Source organism: Microcaecilia unicolor, chromosome 6 (assembly GCF_901765095.1).
Source record: "Microcaecilia unicolor chromosome 6, aMicUni1.1, whole genome shotgun sequence".
Classification (NCBI taxonomy): domain Eukaryota; kingdom Metazoa; phylum Chordata; class Amphibia; order Gymnophiona; family Siphonopidae; genus Microcaecilia; species Microcaecilia unicolor.
The window spans coordinates 89,540,227-89,566,146 of record NC_044036.1 but is presented as its reverse complement, the minus strand read 5'-3'; the positions used below and the strand labels follow the sequence as shown (position 1 = coordinate 89,566,146).

General features: G+C 43.2%; 1 protein-coding gene across 3 annotated transcripts in view; it reads left to right on the top strand.

Annotated features, from left to right (window-relative positions):
- The window catches only part of SEC16B (SEC16 homolog B, endoplasmic reticulum export factor), a 137,900-nt gene that overhangs the window by 48,493 nt on the left and 63,487 nt on the right, over nucleotides 1–25,920 (top strand). For all 3 annotated transcript variants that reach the window (XM_030205978.1, XM_030205979.1, XM_030205977.1), the window contains exons 9-15: nucleotides 106–241; nucleotides 420–647; nucleotides 9,666–9,763; nucleotides 13,543–13,624; nucleotides 14,985–15,102; nucleotides 15,379–15,490; nucleotides 22,488–22,593. In XM_030205978.1, coding sequence (XP_030061838.1) covers nucleotides 106–241; nucleotides 420–647; nucleotides 9,666–9,763; nucleotides 13,543–13,624; nucleotides 14,985–15,102; nucleotides 15,379–15,490; nucleotides 22,488–22,593 — 880 coding nt within the window. The remainder of the gene's footprint in view (nucleotides 1–105; nucleotides 242–419; nucleotides 648–9,665; nucleotides 9,764–13,542; nucleotides 13,625–14,984; nucleotides 15,103–15,378; nucleotides 15,491–22,487; nucleotides 22,594–25,920) is intronic.

The following is a 25,920-nucleotide window of genomic DNA, read 5'->3' as shown; positions in this document are numbered from 1 at the left end:
TCTGTTCTACTCTGCAAGCTCTCATTTTCTTCGTCGGGAATTGTTCCATGCTTCTGGCTGCCTCTCACATGCCTCTGCTTGTTTCTTTCATGTGCATTACCATAGGGAAGATTTGCACAAGTTGGACGTGATGACATACTGTCAACGCAAAATTGCTCAAATTGGCCAGACGGATAGTGTGAGAAATCACGACTTGGCTCTGATCTGGCAGCTTCTGATCCTGCTTTGCAGGCAGAACGGGGTATGTAGTGGTTGATGTGAATGTTTAAGTATTAGGTTAAACTTACGGCTCTATGTTCACTCACTCCACTGAGCCCTCTTTTTCTTGGAAGCCTGGGATAATAACCAAGTAGTTTTCTATGTTTCTAGGACTCGTCATTCTACCTGAAGGTCTGATGATCTTGATGCTCTGTTTGCAGACTATGGTTGGTTCTGACATTGCTGAACTCCTCATGCAGAACTGTTGGCGGATGAAATACACGAAGCAGGAAACCAGTGCCAATCTCATCAACCTGACGGACGAGGCCTGGCTGTTGCCTGGCTCTGGCATTCCCGACCTCCTGACAGGCGAGATTCCCTGCAGCGCTGAATCGGCAGCCTCAGCTGTGGAAAAGTTCACCAAGCTCCTTTTCTACGGCAGAAAGAAAGCAAGTGAAATTTGATTTCTGCCTGCATGGCCTTTTAATGGTTCAATCTAGTACTTTGAAAAAGGTGCAACCAGCTGTGACCTGGATTGGCCACTGATGGAAGCAGGATACTGGGCTAGATGGACCATTGGTCTAACCCAGTATGGCAATTGTTTTGTTTTTATGTTCAGCTTCTTCAATTTCACTGTAGTCAAAAGAACATGTGCAGGCTCAGCAGTATTCCTGCCCACAGCCATGCAGGGGTCCTGGTTGAGATCACTGGTTAAGGCCTTCTGTTCCCAGGGTAACAGGGGCAGAGGGTACTGTAGAGGCAGCATATGCAGCCCAGTAGGAGGAAGTCTTAAAAGTGACACCTGGTGGTAAAACGTAAGGTTCAGAGTAATTGGAATCCAGAAAGAGCCTTGATTTATGGCCCCTTGTTGAGGACTCTTAACATAATGGCAGGGCTGAATCGGGAGGTGGAATAAAAATATGGGAAACTTCCCAGGCAGGGGAAATAAAGTCTGGATGCTTGAGTTCAAGGGAGCAGGTGGAAACTATTGGGCAAAAACATCCAATACAAGCCAAAACTGGGTTTATCTGCATGGCCTCCTCTCAGTGATAAATGTCACTGTGTCAGCCCTAACATCTAAAAACTGGTCCAGAGTTAGTATTCAGTTTTAAGCTTTAGTGGGCAAATAGTAGGTAGTACAAGGAGGAGAGCAACCCAAGTCCATAGCTCCCTTACCTTGGGTGCTGAGCCCCCCAAATCCCCCCCAAAACCCACTGCCCACAACTCTACACCATTACCATAGCACTTATGGCTGAAGGGGGGCACCTAGATGTGGGTACAGTGGGTTTTGGGGGCAGTTTGGAGCGCTCCCATTTAGCAGCACAAATGTAACAGGTAGGGGGGGGGGGGGGTGGGTCTGGGTTCACCTGCCTGAAGTTCACTGCACCCACTAACAACTGCTCCAGGGACCTGCATACTGCTGTGATGGAGCTGGGTATGACATTTGAGGCTGGCATACAGTTTTTAAAGTTCTTTCTTTTTGGTGGGAGGGGGTTAGTGACCACTGGGGGAGTCAGGGGAGGTCATCCCCGATTCCCCCCGGTGGTCATCTGGGCAGTTGGGGCACTTTTTGAGGACTTGTTCGTGAAAAAAAGGGTCCAAAAAAAGTGACCCAAATTCTCACTTCTGGTGCTCTTCTTTTTTCCATTATCAGCCGAGCGCGCCCATCTCTCCTCGGCCGATAAACACGCCCCAGTCCCGCCTTCACCACGCCTCCGACATGCCTCTGTCAACTTTGTCCGTTCCTGCGACAGACTGCAGTTGGAGGCGCCCAAAATCGGATTTTGATTATACCGATTTGGGCACCCATGAGAGAAAGGTGCCCATCTCCCGATTTGGGTTGAAATATGGGCGTCTTTCTCTTTCGAAAATAAGCTGGATAGCCTCCCAGTGGAGGTGGTAGAGACAAGGACTGTATCTGAATTTAAGAAAGCATGGGAAAGGCTGTGAGATCTGTAAGGGAAAGAAGATAGTGGTTGTTGTGGATGGTCAGACTGGATAGGCTTTTTGGCTCATATCTGCCGTCATGTTTCTGTATTTAGGACGACTGTGGAAGCACCCAGATTTGAATGGTTAAGTCAGGCAGCTGGCATTGAAAATCAAAGCTAGCTGCCTTGCTTTCTTCTCTTGAATTAACTCCACTCTCAGCCCTGCTCAAAATTTGGCTGACAAAACATAGCCGCTTGTTCTTATCTGGTTGGGTAGATTCATTTCAAAATTCACTCTTTGGTGCATTGCACAGTGTTCTGAGAGCATACTAATATTTAGTGCATAGGATCCTATGGGGGAGATTCTATATATGGCGCCTGGAAAATCTGCACAGAAATTATTTTTGCCTAAGTGTATTCTATAAGATATAGGTGCAGTATATAGAATATGCTTAGTTGATATCCCAGTGCCTAAAACTACACACATCCATTTACAGCAATGAAAATGTGGCATAAATCCCTGTTCGTAGATTTACGCAGACTGGGCCATAATCTATAATAAAGCATGCAAATTTGGGAACACTCATGAAACACCCATTTCCCCACCCATGGCTATGCCCATTTTGAACTGTGTGCTTTAGAATTTAGGCGCAGTTCATTACAGCACACGCTTAGTGAGTTATGCGCATAAATTCTAATTACTGCCAACCAGTACTTATTGCTTGTTAAGTGCTGTTAACAATGCTGATTGGCTTGTTAAGCCAATTAAGTTGTGCGCATTGTTATGGAATATGCTTATATTTATGCGCAAAATGCTAAGTGCGATATATAGAATCCGGCAGTATATGACTATATTCCTGTATTATAGAAAATAGTTATATGTCTCCATTTTCTTTATTAAATATTTTACATCTACAGTTAACACATGCAGCCTTCAAACTTCCAATTTGGAGCTGAGTATTAGCTCAAAAGATGAAAGCTGTGTTTAGTGTTGTATATTGTAATTTGACTATTGCTGTATTTCCACATGTAAATATTACAAATACCTATAGTGACTAGATGAGTCTGTAGTTATTACCATAAAATATGCATGGCTAGGAAGAGATTTCCCTGAGAGATTCCCAAACTGGCTCAGAAGAAATATAGACATCGCTCTGTTTCTCTGAGCTAACAACTGAAGCTAGGTTTTTGTGTCATTATGAAGGGATTTGAGAAAGTGTTTGATTTTCACCAAGACCTAAGGTTGCCTTGCCTAGTCCTGTGGCTCCAGTTGCATGGCTTTATTTCAGGGTAAGCTTTAATTTGAGTTTTCCTGCAGTTGGTTTAGCACCAGTGTAACCTGCTTTCTACTGCAAACGAGAGAAGAGAATCACAGCTAAGGTTGAAAATTTGATCCAAATTGACTTGACAGAGTTGATCCACTCCTGGGTCTACCACATTGCATATAGGGAATTATGGTCTTGATTTTCTTAGGGAATACTGTTGGATTATTTGTAGTAAATAATTAGCAGATTTTTATACACACAGCTTCAGCTTTAGAAATGTTAATTTCTTTTCTTCATCTCTCTCATACACCCCTGAATAATTCACTGCTGAGTCACTTTAAAGTTGAAGTAACAAAACATCTGTTTACTCACAGTTTGTAGTTAGATTATAATCAGACAGGCTTATATATACATAATACTATACATTTGGATTATCAGCTCTTTCCATGTGCTTAGATGGTAATGGATGCTCACACCACCATAGATTCTCTCAGGTTAGGAGAGACCATGAGCTCCATGTGCTGTGTCTGACCCCCACAGGAAGTTGCATAGCTGTGACCTCTCTAAGTAATTCACATCAGAGGTCACAGAGTAATCACAGAGAAATAATAGCTGACAGGCAATGCATGTAAAATACAATACATTATTCCAACAAACCCCTTCTCATGCATAACTGTCATGCAATTATTAATTCACACAAAGTCCAAGCTTTATTCGCAGATTCACAAAATGTTCTCTGGGTAACGGTTTGGTCATGATGTCAGCTGTCATCTCACTGGTGTGACAATAGTGTAGACTGATGACCCCTTCTTTCGCCAACTCTCGCACGTTGTGGTATTTCGTTGCGATGTGCTTGGTGCGTGACTGAACCTTGTCATTCTGTGACAGTCGGATGCAGCTCTGATTATCTTCCATTATCTGGATTGGTCTCTGTTCAGCTATTCCAAAATCCAGCAAAAGTTTTTCAATCCACATCAGTTCTCTGCACGCTTCTGATACGGCCACATATTCAGCTTCTGTAGAAGACAGACTCACAATACTTTGTTTATGACTGGCCCATGAAATTTGTACATTTCCATACATAAACACATATCCACTTGTGGATTTATAATCAGAATGATCCCCTGCCCAATCTGAATCACAGTAACATATTAGTTTTGGATTACTATTGGCTGAAATCTTTAATTTACAATCAATGGTACCTTTTAAATACCTTACCATCCTTTTAACTGCAGTCCAATCTGATTTGGTAGGTGAGCTGACCCTTCTGCTCAAAATTCCTACTGCATTTGCTATATCAGCCCTGTATGTGGTAGTCAGATATAAAAGCTTACCTATGGCTGATCTATATTGGATGTTATCTGGTAAAGGTTCTCTTACTGTTTCATCCTTCAGAAAATCAGTGATCATGGGAGTGCTTACAACTTGGGCATCTTGCATACCTAAACTTTCAATAAGCTCATTTATTTTCTGCTTCTGGCTTAGAAGATAAGAACCATCATTTTGTTTCTCAATTTCTATACCAAGATAGTATGACACATTACCAAGTTCTTTTATCTCAACATTCAGGTTTAAATATTTTACAATGTCCTTGTACTCTTGCTCACTTTCGCTTGCAATGAGCATATCATCAACAAAAGCTAAAATGTATGCATATTGTCCATTTCTGCACCTAGTGTACAAACATTTATCTGCTTCACCTTGCTTAAATCCTAAATTTGTCAATATTTCATGCAATTTGTCATTCCAACATTTTGCACTTTGCTTTAATCCATAAAGACCTTTGTTTAATTTACACACTAGCTGTCTTTGTTTTGTATTTATGAAACCTGTTGGCTGTTCCATGTACAAGTCTTCAGTTATATCTCCATGAAGAAATGCTGTTTTCACATCAATGTGGTTGACTTGCATGCCTTTTGAGACTGCAATGCTCAGAAGTGTTCTAATTGTCGTGTGTTTCACTACAGGTGCAAACACTTCATCAAAATCTTCTCCATATTTTTGAAGATATCCCTTTGCGACTAATCTGGCTTTATACCTTTCCACTTTTCCTTGTGCATTCCTTTTTAACTTGAATACCCATTTGCATCCTATAGCTTTCTTGCCAGGAGGTAATTTTGTAAGAATCCAAGTATTATTTTTATGCAATGCATCAATTTCTTCTTGTGCTGCTTTATGCCATTCAGCAGCTTCTTCTGCTGGCATTTTCTCAATCTCATCCCATGTTAAGGGCTCTTGAGCTTCTGCTGACTTTGTTAGGTAAGACAGTCTTGGGGGTGGAACACCTTTGTTTTCCCTGGATGAGCGTCTGACAACAGGTTGGTCTGACCTTTCCGCATCCTCTAAATCTGAGAGTTCTTCTCCAATTGATTCCCCTTCTCCAACTGTACTGTCTTCTGCAATGATCCTTTCTGTGTCTGCTTCCTCTGCCTGTTCCTCGTTATATACAGATGAGTTGCTTTCAGACATCTGCCTTGGTATGGCATTTATATACACTGGCATGTCTATTATGGTTCTAGTTTCATATTCTGGATGATAAGGCTCATCTGGGATAATCCAGCCTTTATCAACCCTTTTGTTTTCATCAAAATATGTAACATGTCTTATGCCAACAATGCCAGTTTTCAGATTCAAAATTCTATATCCTTTGTGTCCTGGAGCATAGCCAACTAAAATGCCCCTTTCTGTTGTGGAATCCAGCTTATGCCTTCTTTGCTTTGGTACATGAGCATATGCTGTACTTCCAAATGTTCTTATGTGTGACAGGTTTGGCTTCCTACCATGCCATGTCTCATGTGGTGTGCGCTCAGCGCCTTTAGTTGGCATTCTGTTTTGTAGGTACACTGCTGTGAGAATGGCTTCCCCCCATAGTCTTTTAGGGAGATTGCTATCTGACAGCATACATCTGGTCATTTCCACAAGTGACCTAAATTTTCTCTCTGCAACAGAATTTTGCTCTGGTGTATAAGCTACTGTTGTGATATGCTGAATGCCTTCTTGTTCTAGAAATGTGCGCATGCTTTGTGAAGTGAACTCACCACCATTGTCGGTCTGAAGAACCTTTGGTTTTCTTTCAAATTTATTGCTCACCATGGCTACGTATTTCTTCAGCATGTCTGTGACTTGACTTTTTTCTTTCAGCAAATAGGCCACACAGTATCTAGAGAAATCATCCAAGAATATTAGCACAAATCTGTTATTTCCCAATGATGGGATATTAAACGGTCCACATAAGTCACTGTGTATTAAGTCCAGTACTTTATTACTCCTATTTCCTGTGTATGCAGGAAATGAGGGTCTCACACCTTTTTGAGTAACACAGTCTATGCATTTCTCCATTTTACCAGCATCTGCACTTATCTGAATGCCTGTGGCTAGTTGCCTACTGTAAAGATCCTGGATCACCTTAAAATCACGATGTCCCAGGCGGCGGTGCCAGATTTCCAGACTACATTTACCATCATTCTTCCTTACTTGCGCCAGATGTGAGGCTTCACCTGAAATGCTCAGTTTATAAACATCATTATGCATAAAAGCTTCAGCATACACTTCATCATTTTTAGAGATTGTGCACTTACTGTTTTCAAAATGAATCACAAATCCCTTCTTATCTAATGTAGATACACTAAGCATATTGCAAACTGCTTGGGGAATATACAAGACATCACTTACAGGAATTTCTTTAACTTCATTAGACACTTTGCATTTTAAGAATCCAATGCCTTTTGCTTGGATCTTAGCAGTCCCTGCGTTTGCAGTATTAAGAATACCTTCTTCTGGACTCATTTCCTGAAAGAAATCCTTAGAATTGGTTAAATGGCATGTGCTCCCCGAATCCAAAATCCAAGTACTTTCATTTGAATTATTATTTACCATAGTCAAAGATTTTTCTGCCATTAGAAAGCCCTTATGTTTATCATTGTCTTTCATACATTTCCTGGTTGGAAAATTCTTTTCTTCCATTGGCTTAGGTGAGCTAGAGGGGGTGTTTTGTGTTTCCTTACACCATTTAGATACATGTCCCTCCTTTCCACATGAATAGCAAATCAGCTTGCCCTTGGGTGGAGTTTTCCCATAGCTCCGCCTTCCTCTGTTCTTTGCCAAGAAATTTGTTTCATTTCTCTCTGACTTGCTTTGAGAACACATCTCCTCAGAATCATTTATTATGCATTCCTGCCTTAGTTTTGATGCTGCCTGTTCAAAAGATTGCCCTTCAATGGCTTCATTTACAGACCTAAAAACATCAAACTTCTTTGATAGTGAGGTAAAAAGAAATGCTCTTTTCAATGCATCACACATGGGAATTCCAGAAAGTTCTAACTTTTGAAATGAAGACATAAGATGCATAATGTGATCATTACATTTACTTTTATCCCTTAATTTGGTTTCATTCAACTCTGCCAACCAAATTGGTTGCTGCTTTGCATATGTAGTTGCATACATAGTTCTCAGTTTATATAAAATGTCCTTTGGTGTATCTTTTCCCTCCACTAATATGGCTTGTTTCTCTGAGAGAGCTTCCAAAAACATGCACTTCACATAATAGTTTGCATTGTCCCATTCAGCCATATTTTCAGCTGTTCTGTTTTGGTCTAAGCATATATTTAGTTTCTTGGCTTGAAGGAGACATATGAATCTTAGTTCCCACTGCTGATAATTAAATTCAGTTAATTTAGGCACCTTGAGAGAGTAGAAAAATGGTGAATTTCCTCCCTCAGCCATTTTCTTAGCCTTCTGTCTGCTGTGTGGGGGGAGAGAGAGACAGACTGAATCTTTCTTTTAAAACTTAAGAGAAAAATGTGGCTTTTTTACTGCCTGGTAATATTTCTCTTCTTTTTCAATTCCTGGCCCTGGGGCCCATAACCCTTTTGTTGGATTATTTGTAGTAAATAATTAGCAGATTTTTATACACACAGCTTCAGCTTTAGAAATGTTAATTTCTTTTCTTCATCTCTCTCATACACCCCTGAATAATTCACTGCTGAGTCACTTTAAAGTTGAAGTAACAAAACATCTGTTTACTCACAGTTTGTAGTTAGATTATAATCAGACAGGCTTATATATACATAATACTATACATTTGGATTATCAGCTCTTTCCATGTGCTTAGATGGTAATGGATGCTCACACCACCATAGATTCTCTCAGGTTAGGAGAGACCATGAGCTCCATGTGCTGTGTCTGACCCCCACAGGAAGTTGCATAGCTGTGACCTCTCTAAGTAATTCACATCAGAGGTCACAGAGTAATCACAGAGAAATAATAGCTGACAGGCAATGCATGTAAAATACAATACATTATTCCAACAAATACAATGTGGAAAATCAGAACTAAAAGTCCCTGCATGCCAGGGGCGTAGCTACGGGGGCCTGGGCCCCCTCAAATTAGGTCCGGGCACCTGGTTTGGCTGCCGAAGCCTTCTTCAGTGCCGTCTCCGGTGCAGCCACGTTCCTGCCCTGCTCTTCTTGCTCCTCCTATCCTGTGCACGCTGATGCTCCTTCTCAGTTTCACATAAAGGAGCGTCAGCGTGCACAGGACAGGAGGAGCAAGACGAGCAGGGTAGCAACGCGGCTGCGCCAGAGACGGCGCTGAAGAAGGCTTCAGCTGGCGGAGGTTAGGGACCCCCGCCAGCAAAGGTATTTGCGAGGCGAGTGGGGGTTCGAGGAGGCGAGGGGGGCGCGCGAAGGTGCGAGGCAGTGGCGGGGGGTGGTGAGGCGAAGCAAGGCGTGGCGGTGGGGTGGCACTCAAAATGTGCCCCTAACCTCAGGCTCTGGCCCCCTCCCACCGTAAGGTCTGGCTACGCCCCTGCTGCATGCAATGGGGAAAATCCAGATCTGGATCAACCCTGACAGGTGAATCTGGGTCTAGTTGGCAAACCTAATCATAGGTACAATCTAGATCCATTTGGCAAACCTAATCATAACTACTACTATGTCTACTAATGATTTATATAGCACTGCTAGACGTATGCAGTGCTCTACACATATGTAGGTACTTTTTCTGGCCCTTGAGGGCTCACAATCTAAGTTTTTTTTAACCTGGCGCAATGGATGGTTAAGTGACTTGCCCAAGGTCACAAGGAGCGACAGTGGGAATCAAACCTGTTGCTAGGGTCAAAGTCTTCTGCAGTAGCCATTAGGCTACTCCTCCACTCATAGTCTCTGTGACCTGTGGAGGACTTACAGGGTTGGATTTGGGATTTACAGGGTTGGATTTGCCGAGCTGCAAAAGAAGTAGTGTTAAACATGGTTTTTTTGTTATTCTTTTGTTTCAGGAAGCCCTGGAATGGGCAATGAAAAGCCAGCTCTGGGGTCATGCGCTGTTTCTGTCTAGCAAGATGGATTTGAGGACTTACAGTGAGGTTATGAGCAGGTAGGAATATGTGTGCAGAAGACATTTCGGTCATTGCTGAGTTTCTTCACCCTCCGTCCAAATTATAAAAATGTCATCGATGTACCGGTAGTATTTTAGAGGTTTGGTCTGGTGTGTTTTCAGAAATGTCTCTGAGCTGGAAGAGACATTTCTGAATACATACCAGACCAAACCTCTAAAATACTACCGGTACATCAATGACATTTTCATGATTTGGACAGAGGGTGAAGAAACTCTGAATATCCAAAGGGTCATTGCTGAGAAACCCTGGGCAGGCAGGCAGGCATACATCACTAGGCAGGGGACTGATGTTCAGTCCTTCTAGCTGCTATTGTGGATGCCATGAGAGGTAAACTAACCAGGTTGTGGCTCAAGGCTCTTCTGAGTACCATCTTTACCACTCATCCTACAAACCATCTAGGTATAAAAGAAATGTAAGAGTTATTTGTCTTCTCTGATCTTTTAAATCCAAATTGACCTAAAAAACCCAATGGAAAATGACACAATTGCCCCACCTCCCTTTCTTGGAGTTAAGCACCATGATTCAGGCCTGCATTTTTAAGATATCTCTTTCTTTGATACACTTGATTCATTTACATTTTGTATTTTGAATAATAAATGTAATAATAATAATGATGATGATACATATTTCAGCTGATCTCACTGTTTGGTCAATAAACTATAAAGAAGGGGCCTGGGGCACTCTAGAAGGGAAGGAGTCGATATTTTGATTCTTTCCTCCTCCTCCTTCAGCAGTCTGTTCTTTCTTCTTCTGCTTGTCTGTACTTATGTCCCTCTCTCTTTATCTACTCTAGACCAGTGCTTCTCAACTTGCACCTGGAGGCACACTTTACTGGTCAGAATTTAGGATCACCAGAATGAGACAGATTTGCATATAATGGATCTCAGATATATGCAAATTTATCTCATGCTTGCTCATCATCTCTCCAGTTCAATTGAAATGCATGGGTTGACTTGATACAGATATTCAAATATTTGTAAGGTATTAATCCACAAACAAACCTTTTCCGGAGATGGGAAGGTGGTAGAACTAGAGGACATGAATTGAGGTTGAAGGGGAGCAGACTCAGGAGTAGTGTCAGGAAGTATTTTTTCATGGAAAGCGTGGTAGATACGTGGAATGATGGAATACCCTCCTGCAGGAGGTGGTGGAGATGAAAACGGTAATGGAATTCAAACATGCGTGGGATAAACACAAAGGAATCCTGTCTAGGAGGAATGGTTTTTGGAATCTTAGTGGAGATTGGGTGGCAACACCGGTAATTGGGAAGCAAAAGCAGTGCTGGGCAGACTTCTGTGGTCTACGCTCTGATCGAAACTGAATAGATATGAATGGGCTGGAGTGTAAATTTTAAGGGGCTTCGACATTAGCTTCAGAATTTTTAGTGCAAGAACAGTGCTTGGCAGACTTCTACGGGCTGTGCCCTGAGAATGGCAAGGACAAATCAAACTCGAGTATACATATAAAATATCACATACCATGTAAAATAAGTTTATCTTGTTGGGCAGACTGGATGGACCGTTCAGGTCTTTATCTGCCGTCATTTACTATGTTACTATGTTACACTCTCTTGCTAGCAGATGGAGACTGAGAATCACTAGTTTAATGATACCACCTTATATAGGATCATGTGCAGCTTACAGCAAACCAGTATTTCTCAGTCTCTAGCAAATAGTAGACGGGTAGACCTGTTCAACCTGTGTCTGGTGTGGAGGGTCTGATAATTGTCCAACCTGGGGTTTAGCTGCCAGGGTGTCCCTTTATAGCAGGAGGGCTTGAATTGGCTGGTTCCATTTAGGAGGCTCAGAAATGCAGAACCCAGTGGTGTAGGGTCCTTTCCTTCCCTCCAGTTCATCCCTTTGTAACTGAGGGTCACTCTTGTTTGTTGGGGGTTCTTTTGGCTGCTGTTTCTCCTTTCCTCTTTCCCAACCTTTGGGAGTGAGCTAGGAGTTCATTTTGGTTCAGGCAGCAGTATGCACATAAAGTTTTTAAAAGAAAATGAAAAATAAACCTTTAGGAGAAGAGAAACAGAGAGGTTGTCCCAATCAACGGTATGTAGGGGATACCACAAAAGATGTCTGGTCAGGCTGAGTGAAGCTAGTGGCAGTGTCTGTAGGCTGACAGAGGATTCATTTTTGGTTGGAACTGCTGCCATTTTACTGATTTCAGTCCTGGTTTAAGGCCAGTGGAGAGTCCACTTGCATTAAGACTAGTAGGGACTCAGAGGCAGGAGATCTTCAGTCAGTTTCTTAAAAGACCGGATGCACCAGAGTTTGTCCTCTTGGCCTTGGTAAGGGCACCTTTTGAACCACTCCAAGAAGATATAAGGCCTTGATGTTGAAAGTGGTGATCTTGGAGTTGCCAGGATGATCTTGGAATTGAAGGTCCTTTTTTGTCTGGATCCTTTCCTGGTGATGTCAGAGGACAGGGTAGTGATTCATCCGATGCCTTCCTTTTTGCCCAGGGTTGTATCTTCCTTTCATTTTAATCAGTCAAACTCACTGCCAGTATTTTGGGTAGGAGCAGGTCTTGGCAGTTCAGAGAAATTGCATCAGTGGGATGTATTTAGGGTCCTGCAAAGGTATTTAAGGATAACCAAGAGATTCCGTAAATCTGAGCATCTTTTGATTTTGTTTGGGAAACCTAAGCAGGGTGAAGTAGCCTCAAAGGTGACAGTAACCTAGTGGGATAAGGAAGCAATGGTGTCAGTGTACATTGCTCGTAGTTGTCCCTATGTATTCAGACCCATTCTACTAGGGCTCAGGTGGCTTCCTGGGCAGAGCATAGTCTGGTTCCTTCGCAGGAAATTTTATAAGCTGCCGTGAGCTTGTCCATGCATTGTTTTGTGCATTATTGTAGGTTAGATGTTCAGCTAGACAGGACACTGCCTTTGGAGCAGGCATGTTGGAAGCTGGCTTGTCAAGGTCCCTTTCTCATTTGGTATTTTCCATGCATATGGACTAGGCTGGAGGGACTATGAGGAAGGAGAAATTAGGGCTTGTCTGCTAATTTTTGTTCCTTGAGTCCCTCCAGTCCAGGCCAGAGCTCACCCCAGGAATTTCAGCGACTGGCACGTCTATATGTTTTGCTGGAGAATTTCTGTGTGAATAATTTGGTGGGCTGATGAACCTCTATTTTTTTGAGCTGACACATTAGTATAGTGTTGACTTTGTGAGTTGAATTCTGACTTGGTTAGCAGTTATTCCAGCACCCTCTTGGTTTGTATTAGGGGGTTTAGTTTTAATTCTGCTTTTTTAATAGAAATACTGGGGGCTGCACAGGACTCTATATAGGGTGATGTCATCCAACCAGTGGTTCTCCACCTCCATCTGAGGGGACTATAAACCCACATGTCTGGACTGGACTGGAAAGACTCAAAGAAAGATAATTAGCAGGTAAGCCCTAATTTCTCCATATTTATTGTGGTAGTCCTTAAGACTTGACTGGCTAGGTGTGTCTCCTGGAAACAGTTGAGAAGCACTGGTTTAGACAAACAAACCCTAGTCTAATAGCTTTTGTGATCTTTTGACTAGGGAAGTTCTTTTTTTTAATCAGTTCAGTCTACAGATCCCTCTCTTCCGCTGGTTTGGCTCCTTTCCCTCATCCTCCTGCTCCTTCTACTCCCACTCTAAATTTGGTTATCTGAAACAGTCCAGAAATAGTTCTGCCTTTTGAATAATCCCCTCTGTTGATTAGCTCCTGCTCTGTATTGCCATGTAATCAGAGCATGACACTATCTGTGCACTTCCCTCTGTAGGTTCACGAGCACTTTGGCCATCAATGACCCTGTACAGACACTGTTCCAGCTCATGTCAGGCCGCATCCCCCGGGCAGCTACGGTATAGTATCTTACAGCCAGAAAAGCTCCTCTGTCCAGTCTGCATGTGGGCAAGTGGAAATGAATTCTGTTCTGAGGAGCCACGTATAACAAAATTTATGTGAAAACAAAGGAAGAGGTTTTTTTTGTTAAAAAAATCCAGTAACTAAACACTGTGGGTTTGTATGAACACTGGCTCACAGCTCCTCCATCACATTCTTAAGACTACTGGGATATTTGCAGAAAGAGACAGATGTTCAGTGGGGCTGTAGGTGGTTAGATACAAATTTGAGCTTCTTAATTAGGTATCCACACCCTCTTTTGTGAATAATTTTTCACAAGTTCGCTGTTTATTACCTTAGGATTTCATGGCAAATTTTTCTAAAGAAAACCTTAATATTTCTATAGCACTTTATATGAATTTAGTTTTATTGTAATTCTGTAATTCCCAGTCTGATGTCAGGTTTACCACTGTGACCACTAATTACCTTCATTATACCCAACTCTGATGTGTGGTGGCTAATGCCATGTTGATGTGTCTGCAATCCAAATCATAATTACCTGATGCTAGGGTCCACCTTAGGAGTCACCACCCAAGAAAAAGATCTAGGTGTCACTGTAGACAATATGCTTAAATCTTTTGCCTAGTGTGTGGCGGCAGCCAAAAAAGCAAACAGGAGGCTAGGAATTATTAGGAAAGGTATGCAAAGTAAGACCAAGATTATTATAAATGCCTCTGTATCGCTCCATGGTGTGACCTCACCTTGAGTATTGCGTTCAGTTCTGGTCACCATATCTCAAAAAGATAGAAAAGGTTCAAAGAAAAGTGACCAAAATAATAAAGGGGTTGGAACTCCTCTCATATGAGGAAAGGCTAAAGAGGTTAGGGCTCTTCAACTTGGAAGAGAGAAGGCTGAGGGGGGGATATGATAGAGGTCTACAAAATCCCGAGTGGTGTAGAACGGGTAAAAGTGAATCAATTTTTTACTCTTTCAAAAAGTACAATGACTAGAGGACACTGCATGAAGTTACTTGGAAATACTTTTAAAACAAATAAGTGGAAATATTTTTTCACTCAACAAATGGTTAAGCTCTGGTCCTCGTTGCCAGAGTATGTAGTAACAGCGGTTAGTGTATCTGGGTTTAAAAAAAGGTTTGGACAAGTTCCTGGAGGAAAGTCCATAGTCTGCTATTGAGATAGACACGGGGAAGCCACTGCTACTAATTGGGTTTCTTCCAGGAACTTGTGACCTGGATTGGTCACTGTTGGAAACAGGATACTGGGCTAGATGAACCATTGGTCTGACCCAGTGGCTATTCTTATATTCTGTGAGCTGTTTGGTATCTCAATGTGATTTTTTTTTTACCATCCTTTCCATTAGTGTTGCGGGGATCTGAAATGGGGAGACTGGAGACCACACCTGGCAGTGATTTTGACCAATCAAGTTGAAGATAATGAACTGAAACAGCGGACTCTTCTCACTATGGGAGACTCCCTTGGTAAGGACTGAGAAGTACAGTACCAGTCACGCTGGAAGGGAGCTCGGGAGTAGAAAGCAATGAAACAGTCTTGGAGTGGGGGTTGAGGAAGTCTGCCAGATTGTTGGGAAGAAGAAAGTTGGAACAGTACAAGAAGACTTGAGGTTTAGTGGGTAGGATGCCTGGGGCTGTTGGCTGTTAGCCTAGGTTGTAGTTCTGAATAAAACTATTGAAAAGATAGATTAAATTCAGTTTTCAAATATTTAATTGATTTTGTGTTATCTTTCCTTTCTGCAGTTGGGAAAGGGTTAATAGAAGCTGCCCATTTCTGCTATTTGATGGCCAATGCCACTTTTGGTTACTATAGTGTTAGAAAGCATCCCCTTGTCCTCCTGGGCAGTAGCTGCAGGTGAGTAATCTTACAGAATCATTAAAAAAAAAAAAGAGTTCTAGCTGTCTCATGTTACCAGGGCTTTTTTTGAGGGGATACTGAGTATCTGTACCTTTTCCATTGTCTGTGAAAATTGACCAATGGTCCCCAATTTTAATGAAAGAGCTCAGGCTTTACACACCAATTCTTCCTTGTCATAGATTCTGTGACCGGTTGCAGGAGGCCTGGTTATTGTGGGGTGGGTCCCTCAGTGATCACCCCAACCCTGAAGGGTGGCCTGGCATTTGAGTACCAGCACCTTTTTTGCTGGAAAAAAACGCACTGCATGTTACTCATTTTGATTAAGAAGTATTAAACATTCCAGATACTGGGGTCTGATGTACTAAAGCTATTCTTGCATTTATGGGTGTGAAGGACAAATCTGTAATTTAAGTGTCAAATTTAAATCCCCCTTGTGTGTGCAAATGTGTAGAATAGTAGCTCTTATGCACATAAGTGTACAGTAACCTATGAAAGTACTAGCAGGGTGCCTCAGCACTATTCTGTAATGGAGCATGTGACATAGAGTGTAAATGCAAGAGGGTGGGGCATATGCATGGGTGGAGCATGGGCAGGACACGGATGGGGCTCCCAGTTTATCATTTATTAATTTAATATACCGCTTCTGAATATACATCTATCAAAGCGGTTTACATTAAAAGAAAGAAGAAAGAAGAAGGAAGAGGGAAAAAGAACTCCATTATTCGATAAGAACAAACACATTAGAGGCTCAGTCAATTCCAGACATAAACATTCATAAAAACAGTCAAACTGCATGTCACTTCTGTAAAAGGGAAGGTTCACAGTTAATCAGTGAAAACATTCAGACAATAATAAGTCATTAACTCGAACAGTCACGCTCATTTCAGGGACTATTAATAGAATCTCAAAAGCTATCTGAAAAAAGTGAGTCTTTAAGGAGGCACGGAAGTGAATATACAATTTCTCCAAATGAAGAGACTAAGGCAAGGAGTTCCATAAGGCAGAGGAGATGGTTGGTGGAGAACAAGCCGATAGTCAAGAGTATGGGAGGGCATATAACAGGTACTGACAGGTGCTAAGTGTGAAGGAGTAGCAGTGTAGAGAACCTAGTGTGTTAATGTGAGTATCTTGAACTTAATCCTATATTCAACAGGAAGCCAGTGGAGACGTTGAAAGAGGGGCTTGACATGGTTGTAGCGGGATGTGTGGCAGATAATCATGGTTCCAATACATATTTATGTTAATATACTTTCCCCTACTAATGCTCAGTTGAGAAGGAGTAACCTGTTAACATTGTGTTGCTATGATATACATGTTTGTTTTATTCAACTGATTTTATAATACTAATAATGTTACAAGCCCTTCAATCACCCATCCTATTATTCAAATATGAAAAATAGTAATCATACTCTTTCTCTGAGGTTTCAAGCTCACTCTACAATGCTCCCTATATATATAGTTCTTTTTTGTCATGTACACCAATAATGTCTATTCGAGCTTTTCACCCAGCTTAGTTCAGTCCGCTACTCCTGAATGAAGTGTTCTTCCAAACTGAGACAAAATCTTGTCCTTCAGCATTCCATTGTTTTGACCTGTGGATTGTAAGAGTTATAAGTGTGCACAGGAGTAATTGGTATACTCTCCAGTATTAAATTTGTACTTAGATAAAAGGTTGCCAGATGGGAAAAAATTCCCAGCCTAATCCGCACCCAAAGGGAGCCCAAAAGCAGCCCAAGGTGTGGAACTGACTTCGAGGAGTGTGTGGGGTCCACCTGTGCAAGCTCGCTCTGCTTCCTGTCCTCTGCCCACATGGCTGCTCTGCTCCAACTGTTGTGCGCAGGTCCCTCTCCTCCTAATATGCTGCTGCTCTGCTTCTCCTCACCAGTCTGCTGTGCTCTGCCTTCGCTCCTTCTCCTTCAGATTGTGATGAGTCATCATCAGCTGATGACCTCATCATGCACCTCACCTTCCTATTGGTCAAATCTGGAACCAAGCCTAATTCCGGCTCCAAATTTGACCAATAGGGTATGTGGTATTTTCGAAAGGGATGTCCAAGTTGTGATTTGGACGTCCTTGCAAAATGGCGAAATCCAGGGGCGGGGAAACCCGTATTTTCGAAACAAGATGGACGTCCATCTTTCGTTTCGAAAATACTGGTAGAGATGTCCAAATCCTTAAATTTGGACGTCCCTAGACATGGACGTTTCTGACTTTCGGCGATTTTCGAAACCAAAGATGCCCATGTCAAAACGTCCAAATGCAAGCCATTTGGGCATGGGAGGAGCCAGCATTTCTAGTGCACTGGTCCCCTGACATGCCAGGACACCAACCGGGCACCCTAGGGGGCACTGCAGTGGACTTCATAAAATGCTCCCAGGAACATAGCTTCCTTACCTTGTGTGCTGAGCCCCCCAAAACCCACTACCCACAACTGTGCACCACTACCATAGCCCTTACGGGTGAAGCGGGCACCTATATATGGGTACAGTGGGTTTGTGGTGGGTTTTGCAGAGCTCACTGTTTCCTCCACAAATGTAACAGGTAGGGGGGTATGGGCCTGGGTCCGCCTGTCTGAAGTGCACTGCAGTACCCACTAAAACTGCTCTAGGGACCTGTATGCGTTGTCATGGTCCTGAGTATGACATATGAGGCTGGCACGACATATTTTTAAAGATGTGTTTTGGGGGTGGGAGGGGGTTAGTGACCACTGGGAGAGTAAGGGGAGGTCATCCCCAATTCTCTCTGGTGGTCATCTGGTCATTTCCAGCAGCTTTTTGTGCCTTATTCATAATAAAACCATGTCCGGGTGAAAACATCCTTGTTTTTTTTTCGATTATGGGTAAGTAGTAGTAGTAGCAAGACGTCCAAGTGTTAGGCATGCCCACGTCCCGCCTTCGTTACGCCTCCGACACTCCCCCTTGAACTTTGGCCGTCCTTGCGACGGACTGCAGTTGGAGACGTCCTAAATTGGGTTTTGATTATACCAAGACGTCCCTGGGAGAAGGACGTCCATCTTCCTATTTATGTAGAAAGATGGACATCCTTCTCTTTCGAAAATGAGCCCAATAGTGTCTGTGTAGAAACAGTCGGCGTGTTCCAGTTTCCCAACAGCAGGTATATTGGTGTTTTAAGAACCAGTGTAATATCTACAGCACTGTCTTTTCATAAGTGGGTTAGGGCTATTAGTGTTTGGTAAGTTTTTCCTATACAGGTTTTGATTGTCTTTTTGCAGGATTTTGTGTTACTTTGCTAAGTGTCTGCCCTGTTTGAAAACAGACTCGGGGGCATTGTCACCCAAAATAAAAATGCTGTGGATTAGTGGTCTCCCCATCCTGAAGAGTCACCATACAAACAAAGCCCATCTGCTTTAATCAAAGTGGCAGTGGAAGGAATATAATAATCACAATATGATATCTTTTGTATGATGTTTTGTAAGAGGGATAGCTCCATTGTTGGGGAATATGAAGTTTGTGATACAGTACTGGATCTTCAGGGTTTATATTGAGATTCTTACCAATCCTGCAGAGAATCCAGAATTCATTCCCATCCAGAAGAATTTGTTGAATGATACTATCAATTATAATTCTAATTTAAAAGTGGAGAGAAAGAGGGGTATGAAGTGCAGAAATGTCACTTTGACTTACCCCCTCCCCCATACCTAGCTTGCCTCCCCTGGTACCACTGAAATATTTCTGTCTCTTTCTATCTATTCTGTCCCCTAGAATCCCAAAAGCTGGACATTGTGACCCGTATGTACAGGCTTAGGTATCTGCAGGGGTGGGCCATTAGGGATGTGAGGCCATGTGCAGAGGCTAAAATAGTGCACCCTCTTTCCACAGAGAACCAGATTTAGTAAATGGTGACCAAAAATGGACACTGAGAACAAATCAACCAATCCCCATACTTAACTTTAGGTGCCAGACTTATGCCTGCTGAAACCTGGTGTACATGCTGCAGCCCAAGTTTGGTGCACTGAGGCAGTATTCTATAACTACGTGCACAACTTTTTGGAACACTCCTGACACGCCCATGGCCATGCCCCCTTTTAAAGTTATACGCTAGTAGAGTTAGGCACCCTGCCTTATAGAATAGCACACAGCCAGATGTGTACACAATTTGCGCTCACATAACTTCCTGATCTGTCCGACTCTGCCCCTGAATCACCTCAGTCTTACCTGGATTGTTCTTGGGTCGTCAGAATCAATATTCAGTGACACTTCTCGGTTACGTGGCATTGAATATCAGTGGACAAATAGCTATGATTTAATCATTTCCGTCCTGATATTGAGCATTATTTAACCAGCCAGGAATGGCTCCTGGCTGGTTAAATAGCACTTAACCATGAATATTCAGTGGGAGATGACGTCAGAAGAAGGCGGAACACAGCAAAGGGAAGGCTAGAGACGGGAGCGCCGCCTCCACTGACGCTGCGCTGCTGGACCGCCACGGAGGTAAATTTAAAAAGAAAAAAAAGAAAAGGGATGTTGGGGGGGAGAGAAGAGGGCGGGCAGTTGAACAATGGGAGCGGGAGGGCAGGGGAGAGAGAAGCATGGATGCGAAGGGGGGGGGGGGGGGAGAAGAGGGCGGGCCAGGCCAACTGGGACATGGGAGCGGGAGGGCAGGGGAGAGACGAGCATGGATGCGAAGGGGGAGGGGAGAAGAGGGCGGGCCAGGCCAACTGGGACATGATGGGAGCGGGAGGACAGGGGAGAGAGGAGCATGGATGCGAGGGGGGGTCATGGAAGGGAGAGAGGAGAATTGCTGGATAGGGATTAATGGAGGGTGACAGAGGAGCATGGATGGGAGGGGCAGGGCTCAGGGAAAGAGGGGAATTGCTGGATAGGAATGAATGGAGGGGGGCAGGGGACAGAGGAGCATGGATGGGAGGGCAGGGCTCAGGGAGAGAGGAGAAATTGCTGGACATAGAGGGAAGGGAAGAGAGATGAAGGAGATGAAATGAGGGAAAAGGAAGAAAGGAGAAAAACTGCACATGGATGAAGAAAATAGGCAGAAGCTGAGGACCAGAAATGAAGAAGAAAGGAAAGAAATAAATGGAAAGGAAGCCCTGGAAACGGAGTTAAGAGGACAGATAGCAGCAGAATCAGATATTGGGCCAGCATGATCAGAAAAAGAAAGTCACCAGACAACAAAGGTAGAAAAAAAATCATTTTATTTTCATTTTAGTGTTTGGAATATGTCCACTTTGAGAATTTACATCTGCTATCTTATTTTGCAATGTATAGCAATTTGTTTCTAAGAATATTGCTGACAATTCCTGTCAGTGTGGCAAGTGGTGAGCGATCATTTTCACGGGGGGGGGGGGGGGGGGGGGGGGGGAGGGGGGAGGGGCGCCGCCACCAACTGATAGTCTGCAGGGGGGGGGCACCAACTGATAGTCTGCAGGGGGGCACCAGAGACCCTAGGCACGGCCCTGCCAGGCTGCCACAGTCTGAATATCAGCTTGTTTGAGTACTGGTTCCTGTGCTTCTATGTTTTTATGTAGTACATCGATATGTCCACTGGAGGTCACTCTTGAGCCACATATAGCTTTCTAAGAGATCCTTTGGCTCAGAATGGCACTTTGCATCTGTCCCAAGATGGATACTTTGATTCAGGATGCTTAAGTTGGATACTTGGATTCAGGATGCTTTCTGTTCTCTGGGAAATTAGGCCTCAGTTGCATTGCCTCTGGCCCTGTTTCTAGGAGTGCAGGGTGTTCTGAGAGCACTGCGTGCGTCTGGTAGTCCTATACAAATGTTAATAATAATAAGGTCAAGGCCTTGGGCCATTGTTTCTTTCATTTCCTCTGTTCAGAATTGTATTTCTGTAAAAGTGGTCTTAAGGACAATGAAAGGATTCAGGACTGTTCTTTGAATGTTAATTCTCTTGCTTATATTGGACAGTGAGAGCTCACTTGCCTTCAGTATATTCACCATCCTTGAAGAGAGCTGATCTGTCGGAATCCTGGCATATGAATTATTGTTGCGGGTCATTGCATATGAAATGTTATCACAGTGCACAGAAAGACTTTCACATGGTTACCAAAGCAGGAGTTCTCACCTGGAAAACAAACCACTTCCCGGAGCTTAGCCATCATACAAGGATGTAATTGATCTGGGGAGGCTTCCAGTTGTAGGATAGTGCTAACAGTCAGCACATGCAAAGCTCAAAATACTTTTCATCCTGTAAGGATAGGAGTGGCTGGGGCACAGTATGGTGTGTCAGGGATAATGCAGCTTCCTTATCAGCTATGGAGGCTGGCATCACTGCAAGTCCTTTATTGTAACAATCACCTTCCTTTGTGGTTCCAAGTCCTCTCCTGTGTTTTCTTTCTCTGTAAAATCTCATTTAAAAAGGCCACTGATCCTGTAACCTCACAGATCAGTATTTAGCAGGGACAGTCAGCATATTAAAAAAAAATGCTGGCCATTGTGACTGAATTAAATCTGGATATTTAGAATTGCTATCCAGATAGTGGCTAAGGCTGAATATCCGGATTTTGGATAGCAGCGATATTGAGACTGCTATCTGGATAAAGTTAGGAGAGACTTGTTACTGTCCCAGCTTTTTCTGGATTGTTATCCAGTCAGCAGACTGAATATTGGTAGTTAACTGCTGAACTCAGCCCAAGTTCTTCCTCCAGATATCTCCAAGGTGGTCTGTAGAGTTTATCAGTGGCACTATCCTGATAATCATGGAACATGGCATTGATTCAGATTTTCAGTGTCTTTAAATTTCAGCTTTTTGTTAATAGCTATCAGACACAAGCCAGGCTGGAACCTGTGACCCTTGGGTTAGAAGGTAGCTTGCTTTTCAGGAGGAGCTACTCTGTCTCTTTATTGTCCTGTCTCGTTTCTACATTCACTGGGAGGAGAAGCCATGTTGCACCAGCAGAGTCTATTGATTCTATTGTTAAGTAATTCAGAAAGAAGCCCTCCCCCTCTTTCCACTATCTATCCTCAGAGCTGTCCTTTTTTTTTTTTGCATTTTCTAGTCAAACATTTCCAAAGTTCACCTCAACCGAGTCTATTCAGCGCACTGAAATCTTTGAGTACTGTCAACTGCTGAGGCACCCCAAGTCCTTCATTCCTTCTTTCCAGGTACAGTAAGAAACTCCTGAATTATTGTCAGAGTGTGGTGGGAATACTGGGATATCTATAGCCTACGGAAAATAAAAGTCACAGTTTCTTAAGGTGACTGAGGGGAGAAACTGGCCTTCCCTTTCATAGGTGATCAAACAAAGTCTGGTATGTTGAACTGAAGTTTCCAAGTCTTTGAATGATCTGATTTTAAGCAATCTGTGATGGTCTTCACTGTCCCCTTATGTCCTTCAGTGTCATGAATGTGAGTGCAGTCACTTTTCCTTATTGGCCGTTTCACTTATCTAAGGCTCTGTTTTTTGGTACACTCTCATGCCCGTGTCATAATCTGTCTTTCTAAGCAGTTGTCATGGTAATTGATTTTTCTTAAAAAGTTGAGCTGAACTGCCACTGCTCTGCTGGAATTTGTATAGCTTTTTTTTTTTTTTTTTGCAGATACTTATATTTTAATGGAAAACACAGGAATGAGTTAGGAGAGTAGGGAGGGTGTAATGTGCTCAGTGAAGTGTCTTGGGGTTCTGCTGGTGCTAAAGAGAAGGTCACCATCAGTGGAACCCTACGATACAGCCGAAGCCATGACACAGCCAATGGGTACGCTTCAAGACTGTTTGTACTGCTAGTCAGTTATAAACTGCATCATTTTGTTCTCAGCTCCTGACACTCGGTTAGAAACCTCAGCATTACATTCTCATCTCCTGACACTTGGATAGAAACCTCAGCACTGCACTCTCACCTCTAGAAATTGAATTAGAAACCTCGGCTCTGCACCCTCACCTCCCGACACAAGGTTATAAACCCCGGCTCTGCAGTCTCACCTCCTGACACTTGGTTAGAAACTTCAGCACTGCACTCTCACCTCCTGAAACTGAATTAGAAACCTCGGTGCAGCACTCTCACCTCCCAACACTAGGATATAAACCCTGGCTCTGCACTCTTACCTCCCGACACTTGGTTAGAAACCTCAGCACTGCACTCTCATCTCCTGACACTTGGTTAGAAACCTCAGCACTGCACTCTCACCTCCCGACACTTGGTTAGAAACCTCAGCACTGCACTCTCATCTCCTGACACTTGGTTAGAAACCTCAGCACTGCACTCTCACCTCCCAAAATTGAATTAGAAACCTCTGTGCAGCACTCTCACCTCCCGACACTAGATTATAAACCCCGGCTCTGCAGTCTCACCTCCCGACACTTGGTTAGAAACCTCAGCACTGCACTCTTACCTCCCGACACTTGGTTATAAACCCCAGCTCTGCACTTTCACCTCCCGACACTAGGTTATAAGCTCTGGCTCTGCACTTTCACCTCCCGACACTTGGTTATAAACCTCAGCACTGCACTCTCACTTCCAGAAATTGAATTAGAAACTTCGGCACTGCATTCTCACCTCCCAACAGAAGGTTATAAACCTCAGCACTGCACTCTCACCTCCCGAAATTGAATTAGAAACCCCAATTCTGCACTCTCACCTCCTGTCAGTTGATTAGAAACCTCAGCGCTGCACTCTCACCTCTCGACACTAGGTTATAAACCCCGGCTCTGCACTCTCACCTCCCGACACTAAGTTATAAACCCTGGCTCTGCACTTTCATTTCCTGACACTTGGTTAGAAACCTAGCACTGCACTCTCACCTCCCAGAATTGAATTAAAAACCCAGCACTGCCCTCTCACCTCTCGACAGATAGAAATATCAGCACTGTGCCTTCATCTCCTAACACTCGATTAGAAACCCCTGCAATGCACTCTCACTTCCCAACACTCAGTTCAAAACCTCAGCACCGCACTCTCACCTCTCGTCCCTCAGTTAGAAACCCCAACACCACAGCCACATCTCCCAACACTCAGTCTGAAACCCCAGCGCCACACTCTCATCTCCCAACACTCAGTTTAAACCCCCAGCTTTGCACTCATTCTCCTCTCCCGACGACGTTGCTTTAGAAACCCCAGTGATGCATAGTGGTCTCTCGACACAGTTGTAAACATCAGCGCTCTGCCCTCACCTATCAGCACTTGTCTGGCCAGTAATATTTTACAATGGACCTGAGTAAATAGCCATTTGCCTGTTTGAAAGGGCTATTGAAAAACTCTCCATCTGTATCCTAGCAAAAAAAAAAAATGTGCCTAGGGTTCCATGGTGCCTGTATTTAGCTGGGTTTATGGGGAGGCATTCCCAGTGGCTTGTTTTGGGCAGAATTAGAAAATAGCATGCATGTATGTTGCATTTTGAAATGTACTTATGTTATTTCTCTGTCAGGTTTAGCTCACACAAGAAACAGGTGCAACCTTAAAGAATAACCAAAATAATCATAGGGTACCCAAATAAATTTGTACTATCTTTAATAATATATATTTTAAAAATATTAAGCAATCAATGGGCTTGGGACTTTGGGCCTTATACACTGGAGGCTTGTCTTAATAGACTGAAGGATGGACCGTGGTTGGCGCATAGTATAAAGTTGCAAGAACTCTACTATAAGTTCCTTATTTGAATGTTTATACATCCATTTAGAGCTCAGACGACGGGACATGTTTCAAATGTCATACAGTAGAGGCAACATATAAGTATTACATTTGGGATTGTCCTGGTACACCGCTTTTCTGGCAATACCTCTGGTCGCATTTAAAAGGTGTTTACCATCATGCCTGGTCCACACTCCGCAACTCCGTCTGTTAGACGACACCTCTGTGTTAGTAGAGGGTACTCAAGTATCTAGCCTTTTTCTCCGTAAGGCCGCTCTGATTGCAGAGTGTTGCATTCTACTCCAATGGATCAGACTGGACCCTCCAATGCTAGTTCAATGGCGCAATCAGGTGCATGAACTTCTGAACATGGAGCACATGTCTCTAGACATGGAAGAGCCAAAGGCGAAGAAATGCTTTCTGAAGCTCTGGCTGCCATATTTAAACACTATGAGTATGGGTGTTCGCTTGGTTTATTTATAGATCCTGGAAGATCTGATTTCTTGATCCTTCATATTTTGATCTGAGGGATGGTGTCTGGGATTTAGATTTTGTTTTCTCGTCTGCACTAATGTATGTTTGTTGGTCCTCGGGGGTTATATTAGCATGGGAGGATGGTGTATAGGGAGGGTGGGAAGATGGGTATGGGGTGGGGAGGGTGTGCTCTGAGTGCTTTGTGTTTTCGATTCATCTGTTCTTCTGATATGTATTGTTCTCTGTTATTCTGATATACCAATAAAGACAAGGTTTTGACTAAAAATATTAAGCAAAATGAAATGAAGGAAAATCCAGGTGCTCAAAATCACAAATCTCCTGCATTAAAAAATACAGAGATTATGCTAACAATCATCATTGCCCCAGAAA